Source organism: Vipera ursinii (assembly GCF_947247035.1).
Source record: "Vipera ursinii genome assembly, chromosome: 1".
NCBI classification, from domain to species: Eukaryota; Metazoa; Chordata; class Lepidosauria; order Squamata; family Viperidae; genus Vipera; species Vipera ursinii.
The window spans coordinates 301,249,487-301,260,937 of NC_139512.1; the positions used below are offsets into that span (position 1 = coordinate 301,249,487).

At 42.9% G+C, this 11,451-nt stretch overlaps 1 protein-coding gene across 1 annotated transcript; it reads right to left on the reverse strand.

Moving 5' to 3' along the window:
• Window positions 1–29: 29 nt before the first annotated feature.
• TRMT61B (tRNA methyltransferase 61B) lies at window positions 30–10,767 on the reverse strand. Its single transcript, XM_083349615.1, has 7 exons — window positions 9,823–10,767; window positions 8,510–8,612; window positions 4,480–4,670; window positions 4,070–4,161; window positions 1,739–1,959; window positions 387–455; window positions 30–237 (listed from the first exon to the last, which is right to left on the reverse strand). The coding sequence occupies exons 1-7, from the start codon at window positions 10,630–10,632 to the stop codon at window positions 134–136; spliced, it is 1,590 nt and encodes a 529-aa protein (XP_083205741.1). The 5' UTR covers window positions 10,633–10,767; the 3' UTR covers window positions 30–133.
• Window positions 10,768–11,451: the final 684 nt, after the last annotated feature.

An 11,451-nucleotide genomic window follows, 5' to 3' on the forward strand; every position in this document is an offset into this window, starting at 1 on the left:
ATAAAATACATGTCAAAATATTTATTGTCTAAATTTCTTTATTTGTTAAACAAAGTATATTGAAACATACTGTATCTTAGTCAATGTAAACACATCCAATGTTTCCCAAATCATACTTATATCAGAAGAAAATTTAATGTGTTATTTCTGATGAAGTACAGTCTTCAAATTGGCATATTCCATCTGGAGCAGTGTTTGGATATAATGAATTAAATTTCCTCAGCTTGACAAGGAATACTAAATGAAAATGTAGAAAAACTGATGTTTTAACAGTCATTAGCATTTTGTTTTATTATTCATTTCTAAAAATGCTTTTACAGTGCTTATGAAAAACATAGTAATAATGAAATGTATAGCTTGTAACATTTTTGCTAAGTCATTCTTACCTGTGTGACCAACTTGATATGGGAAAGGTTTAGCAACATAAGGTATTCTTACATTGGCAGAAACAAGAGCTGTTGAGATAAAATAAAATAATTCAAATTTGTTCTTGAAACAAATCTGCTATTGAACTTCTCATTCCTGTGTCAATGTTCACGCCGCCCCCACCCCCAGCTTTGGGCACCTTAGCAACTTTCTGTTTCTTTCCACTCCCATAAGAGGGGGACATACATTTTATTTCATATTGTCATCCCTGAAGGAAAGCAATCTCAGATATCAGGCTGAGTACTAATTGAGTTTGTTTCATTCATAATTCCAATGGAGAAGAATGTTTGTAGCTCAGGGTTGAATGCTAGGGAATCCCTAAAAGCTTGGTATTTAGACAAATCAATCATCAATAGACCCAGGGAAATAAGCCATATTTACACACTATTCAAATAAGACAACCAAAAGCTAAAGAGGAAACAAAACGGACAGAATACATCCATATCCTCTGGCAACCAACACTCATAAAAGCAGGGATTAACACCAGGCAAACAATCAAGCAAATAAAAAACAATACCCTAATCCACTTATGGCAAACCTTTTAGACACTAAGTGCCCAAAACCCACCCTGCCCTCCACCCCGCCTGCCCGCAGGGCCACCTCCCACCTCCATGGCCCGCAGGCGGCCCTGCAGCGCCATGGTGGCCACGCCCTCTCCCACGCCCTGCAGCATCATCTATGTGTGACGGGGCACGAGGGCAGAATCTTCCCTGCTGCCCGGCTGCCATGTCCTTGTCTGCGCTGCTCCGCGCAGGCCATGCCCGGGAGTAACTCTCCTCTGGGGAGGCTGCTGGTGAGGAGGGGGCTGCTGGTGAGGAGGGGGCTGCTGGTGAGGAGGGGGCTGCTGGTGAGGAGGGGGCAACAGGGGGAGGCAGGGCTGGGGCAACGGCACATGTCTCCACAGAGAGGGCTCTGCGTGCCACCTCTGGCACGCGTGCCATAGGTTCACCACCACTGCCCTAATCAAAGAACATGGAGAAAAACTACATCTTCACCAACACTGGCCGAGCAATAAGCTCTGTACTGTATGTAAACAGGGAACAAAATTCACATTCACTAGTATTGTTACCTAGTTGGTTTAATGAAATGTCTGCAAGCAAACAACCATGTTCAAAGAACATTTAGGTCTCCCTAGTTCATTCATAATGTGTGATTCAAGAAAACTGTTATTTATTCAGCAAGCTACAGTTAAGTATACATGATTTAGTATGCATAAATCCAATTTATGATCAACCTCTTCTAACAAGATCTATTACTAGGATACAATATTTCAGTTATTGTTACAAAGAATCCACTACAATTTATTTCCTACCTTCATTTCCTCTCTCTTCAGCAGAACCATCATTTTCATAATGACAAACAGTTTCATCATTGATGTTTAGTTCAGATGCTATGTTTTTAAGAACATTTCTCTTTTTCCATGTAGCTGGGCATATTAGCCAATCTCTATGTGTAACTTCCAAAACCTTTTCACAAAAAAGGGCTAATTTTCTGATCCGGATAGCTTCAATCAATTCAATAACCTGAGTGATACTGGTAGAAAAATAACCAATTATGTATATTACAAATGAATGTCTAAAAATGTATATTAGAATTTATTTTGTAGCCCAATTTTAATGCACATTTATTCAATCTGGATTATTTGCATTGGCTTAGACTACCATGTAAATCCAGTCATTATACTTTACTAAACAATGGTTAAATCACATCTTAACATTATGTTTCAACCTTACTTGTCACTTTGGTTGAAGACAGAAATATAGAATTGGAAGGAACCATAAGGATCATCTATTCCAAACTGTCTGAAATGTACAGAAAACTATTCAAATCAGTCTTGAAAGGTGTCTAACCAGATGGAGAATCCACAACTTCTATCAGTACACTGTTCCACTATTATGTCTTATCATGTTGACGTTTTTCTTCTTCTTATATTTGAAATCTAAGTACAGGTAGACCTTGAGTTATCATAGCCATTGGAACTGGAATTTCTGTTACTAAGTGATACGGCCATAAATAATCCCAGCAGTTCCCACTGCAGTTGTTAACCAAACCCATTGGTCGTTAGGTGAAGACTAATCCTGAGTCCAACAACTCTGTTTGGTCTTCCCAGCCCTAATCTTTGGTGAGGTAAGAGTCTGCCTTCTCTGTCTCCTTTCCAAGCCCTCTCATTTGTCTATCTCTCCCTCCATCTCTGCCCTTTTGGCTGCCCTACACAGTGGAGAGGTGGTGGTGCTGCGGCTTCAGCAGGCTCAGTTGGCTGCCACCACCCCGGCTCCTCTCTTTCACTCCCAATGCTATCAAGGAGCACTGCCTCAGCTCCATGTCATAGCTAGCCACCCTAGTGCCACAGCGCAAAGCCCCAGCTGCCCCTAGGCCCTATGCTCCATAGGCCTTGCTGTGTCCTGCTGACCTTCGTTATTTTCCACAGCTTGACCAGCCGAGGCTGGCTCTATGCAAGGCAGCTGATGGCCATGTCAGGCCTTCTTCCTGAGGCTGCATTTGCCATTCTCCAAATAGCATGAGAACTAATGCGCAGAGCTCTCAAAAAGACCTAAGGACGGGTTTGCTATTAGCGCTTTTCAGCCAAATTGATTTGAAACAATATCTGTAGGGGCCATACCTACAGTGAAGAAATTAATTACAAATTAATTTGATAGTGCCAAACTGTGACACTCATAGAAACCAAACCTCTTTCTAAAGCAACATTCTTACTGCATCTTGGAACTGTAAAGATAAGTCCTATAAACATGGACTGAACAGTTCCCAGGATATGAAATTTTGAAAAAGAACAAATCTGAACATCATAAAGAAGCTAAGAAATAACTTTACGAAGATGACTTGCAGGAATAAATTGTGTTTCCTTTGAACAGAAAACAAACTTAAGATAGTTAAGGGGAAATGTTGAACAATACGAGCCTTCTTTTGTGTATAGTAAAGAGGCCTGCTATTTTGCTCCAAGATATTTGTAGTACATGTCTGCTCTATTGGAATCTCATTAATTATCATACATACATCCTATAGTATTGTTGAAAGATTTTTTTAAATTTTAATTACAAACTGTTCCTTTATGAAAAAGGAAGCCAAAGCTAAAAAAAACCCCTTTCATTCTCAACTGGGAAACAGATAAAAGCACTGCATTTTACAAAGCTGGAATTGCACAATCTGGTAATATTGGAGGTTAATAACATGAGACATGACAGCCTGAATATTGAGTTAATATACAGAATGAAAAAGTGGGGTTAAAAAGAAGTCTTAAAAGAGTGAAAAAAGATCAAACAAGATGGCAAGGGGGTTGGAGGTTAAATCCTATGAAGATTTGTTTAAAAAACTGGATATAATTAGCCTAAAGAAGAAAAAGATTCATGCAATTCCTGTTCCTATTTGATTTCACATACATGTGCATCACAGCCACTTCACTGCATTCTTCCCTGAAAAGTTGAAATGGCCCTGCATGTACACATACATGAAGCAACCAGGTGTAGCTTTAAGGCAGTGGTATTAGTCTGGCAAAATATTTGTCTGCTTTAAAAGTTTGAAGAGGGGTGTTTCATTCATGCATGAAATAAAGTTTCAAATACTTTGCACAACTGTACTCTCTAAGCATTGAAAGCAAAACCTGCAGATTTAAGAAATGAATACTTACTTTGCCAAGTATACAACACATACGCCACCTTGTTTAAGACTTGGGAAAATTGCAGGCAAAGCATTCTGTGGGGAAAGCATGTCCAGAACTACCTACCAAAAGGGAAAGGAAAACATTAATATTAAAGTAAAACACAAGAGATTGATTTTAATGAGTACTTGTATTAGACATACTTATTGTACTGTTAAGACTTGTGACAGTATATCTGTTTTTAGCATAAAGCATGTCAATGTTTTTATAAGCAGACACTCACAAACCATAAAGTCAGACTGGCTGAATTATGGCTTAGAGATGATAAAACTAAAGATGTTTGCTTATAATACTAATGGTATTATCCGTTTTAAGCCTCCAAGCCACTTTGAACTTAGAACAGGAAATTCTGACTTTAAGAAAACACATACAGTACTTACCGCATCAAGCGTTATAGATTTCAAATCCTCAGCTGCAGTCAAAATATCTTGATTAATGAAATCTACATTATTTGGCCACTCTTTACCACGTCCTATTTTCCATGCATTACACCACTGCCAAAAATTCTTCTTTGCCAATTTGTGATGTTGCTTTATGATTTCATAACTTATAACAAGTCCTTGTGACCCCACTGAAAACAGAATATAATCAAGTTGAGTTATATTTATATAAACTGTTTTATAAATGATATAGAAAGTACTCAAATAGCCTCCTGCAAGGAAAGTCCAAGATCTACCACCACTCTTCTTCCTGTTTGAATTATATTCCCTCCCATACCTGCCTTTCCTAATTTTAGCTGTCCTACCATTCACCTGTGGCTAACTACTAGTCAGGTGACTCTTAATTACCAATTTAAGGCAGGGCTTTTCAACCTTTTCACAGATTGTACCACTTTTAGGACATGACAATATTTGAGTGCCACCAGTGCTTAGCAAGGTGTCAAAAACTTGAATGAAAAAAAGGGGTGGGATTTTGGGCTTTACTGATTAGATTCATTTGTTGTTATAGAAATGGCTAGTTTATACTATTATGGAAAAGTAAAAAGTCGAGGTTCGATGTTAACGCTTCATTCTACTACAACAGAGGAAGTCGGAAGGCAATGCCTTTTCTTTTCCCTTCTCCCTCTCACTTTCCCCCCTTCTTCCTCCCCACTGTGTCCTATTTGCTTTTGTGTTTCTGTATTTTATTCCATAATCTAATAAAATCTTACAAACCTTAAAAAAAAGAAAAGAAAAAGGTACCAGTTTTAATTTCTTTAGTGGCGGTTCCTTTGCCCTCAGGCCACACGGAGGACCCGCGATGGTGCAGGCTACCCAGAGCCCTGGGCAGTGGAGGGCAAGTGCCCAGCTCAGCCCAGCCTTCCCCAAGGGGGCACCCGGCTGCGCTTACCTTCTCCTTGAGGCTGCTGCTGCTTGGCTCACTCTCCTTGGCCAGGTTGCTCATGGTGTGTGCGGAAGGGCAAAATGTGTGGGTCAGAGGGAGGCCCACTTCCTCTCCACATGAGGAGACCTGGCTTTGTAACCAAAGCATCCTCAGCAATAGGAAGGGAAACCACCAGGGGAGTTAGGAGGAGGGGACAAGGGGATGGCAAAAGGCAGCAGAGCTGGTCGTGGCCAAGTGCTAAGGCAGGACTTCCCTCAGAACCTCACTCCCTCTCATTATAACTTCCTTTCCTTCTCTTCCTTTTCCTTCCCTCAGAACCTCCCTCCCTCTCATAACTTTCTTTCCTTCTCTTCCTTTTCCTTCTCTCAGAACCTCCCTCCCTCTCATTATAACTTTCTTTCCTTCTCTTCCTTTTCCTTCCCTCAGAACCTCCCTCCCTCTCATTATAACTTCCTTTCCTTCTCTTCTTTTTCCTTCCCTCAGAACCTCCCTCCCTCTCATTATAACTTCCTTTCCTTCTCTTCTTTTTCCTTCCCTCAGAACCTCCCTCCCTCTCATTATAACTTCCTTTCCTTCTCCTTTTCCTTCCCTCAGAACCTTCCTCCCTCTCATTATAACCTTCTTTCCTTCTCTTCTTTTTCCTTCCCTCTTCCCTCTCCTTTCCTTTTTCTTCCTTCCCCTTTCCTCCTTTTCCCTTCCTTGCTCTCTTCGCCTCTTCCCTTCTTTTTCTTTGTCTTTCCTTTTCTCCTTTCCTGTCCCTTCTTGGATGCTCAAATGCAAAAGGGGGAAACCTTTCTCGATGCCTCCTTGCTTTGTGATCGAAGGCCACTTTTGCTAGTAGTTTGTGGCCACTTAAAAGACTGAGAACAAACCAGGCTCAGTTTATCCCATGCTTGTCTTTAGTGGGGTCGTCCACAGACAACAGTACAGCAAAACTGTCAAAATGGTGGCTACGACAGTTGATCAGAGCTCTGTTTTTTATGTGCAACAGATTTAGCGTTTAGGAACAGAGGTAGCTTAGTTGTTTTTCTATTAATACATAATCCTTAAAAGGTCTCTCTTGTAGGGACCCTGTCTTGGTCTAATTCAGACTGGAAATACGGTATACTAAAGGAAAATATTTTCACCACTCTGCTTTGTCCTGTTTTCCCCACTGGAAATGGCTGTTAGCAACACACAAGGAGGGGATATTTTCCTAAGAACTCACAGTTCAAGAATACCAATCTTAGCTTGGATTGCGAACAAAGTTCTGTCTATGACAGAACACAAAATTGCTTTGTCCTTTCAAGTGGGGCATTTCCAACCAAATTGCCTCTCCTTCCTTCCTTTTTTAAAACTGCTAGAGCAGGGGTAGGCAACCTCGGCTCTTTTATGACTCATGGACTTCAACTCCCAGAATTCCTGAGCCAGCTCATGCTGGCTCAGGAATTTTGGGAGTTGAAGTCCATGAGTCATAAAAGAGCCGAGGTTGCCTACCTCTGTGCTAGAGGCTCCGGGCAGAGGTGGCAACAGGCAGGCAGCGGTGGGCAGAGGCTTCACATTTCGACCCCTCCCCCGTCCTTGCCTCTGTGTGGGTCTCAGCTCACCTCTCCCAGACCTGCGCACATGTTTGTTTGTATGTGTTTGTTTGTAGCTCATCCCTAGCAGCCCCCCACTTGCCCTCAACAGAGACCTTCTGTGATGGCAGGCTGCAAACTAATGAAAGCTCCATGGTAGGCTGCAGAAGCTCCCATCGCAGCTGTGCACCTGGGGGTGCACAGAGAAAGCAGTGAGCACGTGAGCACTGGCAAAGCTATTTTGGGGGAGTACTTGTTTCTCTTTCTCAATGTGTCGCTGATTGCATCATGCCCTGCCCTCCTCAGCTCCCGTCCCCAGCTCTGTGGAAGGCTGCAAGAAGCTCCCTTGCAGCTGTGCACCTGGGGGTGCACAGAGAAGACGGTGACCACACGAGTGCTGGCATCCTGGGGGAAAGGGAAGCGCTTCTCTTGCCTTTTTTTTCCTCAGTGGTCAGCAGGGACAGTCGGCATGGATGCTGGGCACTCACTGCCTCCTCTTCGCATACCCAGGGGATGGTGTGGGGGCATCCCCTCACTGGCCCTTTCCTGCCAAAACCTCCTTTTATATCCTTTCCTCTCTCTCCCCCTTCCTCCTCTTCACTTCAGGGCACCTCCAGCTTCTGAAAGCACCGATCAGCTGGAGTCCGGCGCTGATCCTGGGGCTTCTGCCGAGCCCCGACAGCCCTGCAGTTCCAGTTGTCTCTCTCTCTCAGGCTTGTGCGGCACTGCCACTGCTTCAGCTCATACCTCTGCCCCCCACCTGCTACCACTTCTCTAGGACAGTCGCATTCCACCTGCCAGGTGCCAAAGTTGAAAAACCCTGATTTAAGGGGTTCTCATGGTGATGTATAGAAAAATAACCCATCAGCATAATATCTGTAGGGTGGCAAGTTTTTCAAGGGATGTTGGCAATAGGTGACTATCCTTGAATTGTCATTCACTGTACTTCAGCCCTTAAGGAGCTGATTTATTTCACTCAACTGTAGCAATAGTAAGAAAAAAAACATGACAAATAAACAATAGGAAAATATGGGGAAGTTACAGAAAGAAATACCTTAGAAAAATCTGATGAATAGAACAAAATAATTGTATGACAGTATATCTGAAAAGCATCTTCTCATATTTTACCTCGAATGTGGCTTTACTATCAAAAGATGCATAGTTTTCTGTTCCATTTCAGACAGCACTATAGTGACATGTTCAGGCAACATAGTAAAAGAAAAATGATGGACTAAATATCAAAATAGGTAGGGCATAACCCAAAAATTCATATTGCATTTAAGAATTATTTGATAGCCACAAAGAATGGAATCTGTGCTGGAAAATCCCAGTCTTAACCCCCAATTCCTCCTATTAAAATAAGGTAGCAGGAATGAAATATACTTTTTCGGCCCGAAGCCTAGTATAAACTGAGCAACCATATTCATTAAGATGACAAAAAGTCTAATCTAGTATAAAGAAACAGTGAAAGATGGAAACTCTGTCATCTGACACCAATAATGAAAACCCTGTTCAAAAACTGTCGTTTTACCTGCTTTTGACAGAAATAAGCTCATACTGCCAGAACCAGAACCAGCTTCCAATACTGTGTCCCCTTGAGTGATATCCATTAGCAGCAACATTGTATTGGCATCCTATAGGTTAAAAGAACAAAGATGACAGGAGTTTCAAAGCTACTATTCAAATAGTATTGAGAGGATGTTTCTTTAGTCTGTTCAGTTTCAATGCAGAAAAATTAATATTCAGTATAACTGAACAGCAGCTGGGACAATGTTCGCACACAACTCCTGCAGAGAACAGAAGTGGGTATACAGATAGTCCTCAACTTATGACCACAACTGAGCCCAAAGTTTATGTTGCTAAGTGAGAAACTTGTTAAGTGAGGTTTGCCCCATTTTACAACTTTTCTTGCCACATTTGTTAGGCGAATCCCTGCAATTGTTAAATTAGTAACCCGGTTGTTAAATGAATCTGGTTTCTCCATTGACTTTGCCTGTCAGAAGGTCGCAAAAGGTGATCACATGACCCAAAGACACTGCAACGATCATAAATATATGTCAGCTGTCAAGCATCCGAATGTAAACCATGTGATCATGGGGATGCTGCAATGGTCATAAGTCTGAAAAATGGCCGTAAGTCACTTCTTTCAGTACTGTTGTAACTTTGAATAGTCACTAAGTGAACTGTTATAAGATGAGGACTACCTGTAAACTTATATTTATAACAACAGAAGTAATTCCAACTAGAATCTGGAATTCACACTGCAAGTTGTGTTTATAGTCTAAATTTATCCTAGATACTTTTCAAATAAATAGATCAATTCTGCAAATTCTCAGCAATTGATACGCTGGCAGGACAATTCTGGGAGGAAGGAAAGTGCATATGTCCAAAGAATGTCCAAGTTGGGGAAGAATGCCTCAATGATAAGATGAAGCAGTAAAAGTGCCATTCCTCTATCATTTTCTCTCAGTTTTGGACCCACTATTGCAACATTTCTCAACCTCAGCAACCTTAACGCGTCTGGATTTCAACTCCCAGAATTCTCCAGCCCAGAGAGGATCATTGGGCTACAAAGTGAATCCTACAACAGGTGGGCTAAAAATATGGGGAAGTGGGGAAAGTCTGATGTTGTAGCCAAGGAAAAAAATAGGAACTATATACACGAGGCACAAGAGATTAGGTGGGGAGTTTTGTTGGGTCCTAAAAAGCCAAACGCCTGTTTTACCAATTCTGTTTTCAAAATGAGCCCACAAGATCTCAGTGGAGCCCGTTGAAATAATAACGGTAACGTACTTATCAGTCCCCGGAATGGGAATTGGGGAGTGCTGAACAATTAATATATACCTTCGGAGCGATGATGGAAGGTTTTCGATCCATTAGCAGCACATATTCTTGTAAGGATGGCCTCCGAATCATCAAGATTTTATCCTGGGACGTTTGGAACAGCTGCCCGGGGAGTCTGCCTATGATCTCAGAGAATCTAATGAAACCCAAATTACTATTACACATTCCGGTATCAGTGAGCAGGCACTGAATCTTCAATTTCGAGCCGTGTTTTCGATGACCCTCTATTAGAATCAGCTCCCCAACTCGGAAGGGGCAGTTCCTGGAAGAGGCATTTTTGATTTTCTCGGAGAACGATCCTCGATCCAGCTGGGAATCTGCTCCAGGAAAGACTCCCACCTCTGCGACGTCCGTTTCGCGTTCCTGAAACTTAGCTTCCTTCACCTCCGCGCTTCTCAGAGCTCTGATCTCCGCGGAGTGGAGCTCGGGGGGAATCATCCGGCTCAGCCTTTCCAATGGCGATAGCGACCTTCTCCAGGCCCTGCTGGTCTCCCTCAACCTAAAGGAGTCCTGCTGAGATTTAGGGCTAACCTGTTCTGGAAGCTCATCCCCTCCGTCTCTGTCCCGCGTCGAGCTAGAAGATACCCGGCGACTAACGCCATGGGAATCGACTGTGGGCGTTCCTTGCAGCTGGTGCCGGTGGGCTTTGGAATGACCGATGACCATCCCTGGCGCTCCGGCCCGGAGGTTAAGCCCTTTTCTCCCAGCGTCGCGTAAGTATCGATCCTCTCTCATCTTGGTCCGGAGCGACGCCCAAGTCCCCGCTTGCGATGCCCCCAGACCCAGCCTTTGCCAGCAGCAGGCCATCATGGCTCCGGTGCTTCGGTCCTTTGGGGAGAGCAGATGCCGCCAATTCACCAATCGCTTTCTTTTTTTATTTTATGCTCGGCTTAATCATGGAATCCGCCGCTCTACCGCTCCGCCAAAGCCACCATGCAGGTTGCAAGGCGCCCAGACGGAACTTTTTCTTCCCGGGCGAGCTGCGGAGTAGCCAATCGCAATCCAATCAAAGGGGCCTTTCCGAAGAACTAGGTTTCCTCTTCAGCTTCCGGTTATGAATGGAATCCTCAATGGGGGGAAGGGGCTAAAGACAGCGAGGGTCCATATTAATCGAAATACTAAGCGAAAGGAGGAGGATGAAAGGATGTCGTTCGCTACGAGGTTTGGAACAAATGGGACTCTTCTCTAAGATACAGATTCTTTCAGTACTCCTTGAATTCTGCCTCTCTATTCTTTTCCGAGAGAAGCAGCGGTTTAACTGGCTTTGGTGTCTAAACTGCTGTCTGCAACTCCGTGACGGGAAAATCTGTCTGCTGAATTTCACACAATAACAATCTAAGAACCGCATTCAGAGGTGCCAGTGTTTCCGAAGAACGAATCTAAATCACATTACCGTGGGTCCTCAGAATGGAGGAAACACAACAAAGTCAACGTTTTCTTTCACTGAACTTAACCTATGCATATCCTGCCGGAGGGCGGTGTCTGGCTTTTGTTTTTAGGCTTTACCCACAACTAAATTTTAAGTATTTTTTTAACCTTAAGTCCTACGTATTTATAATGGTCCTGCCCGCATATGGAGACCTATTAACTGCAACTGAGAACCGGATGTTGAGGTATAAAACCAATGGA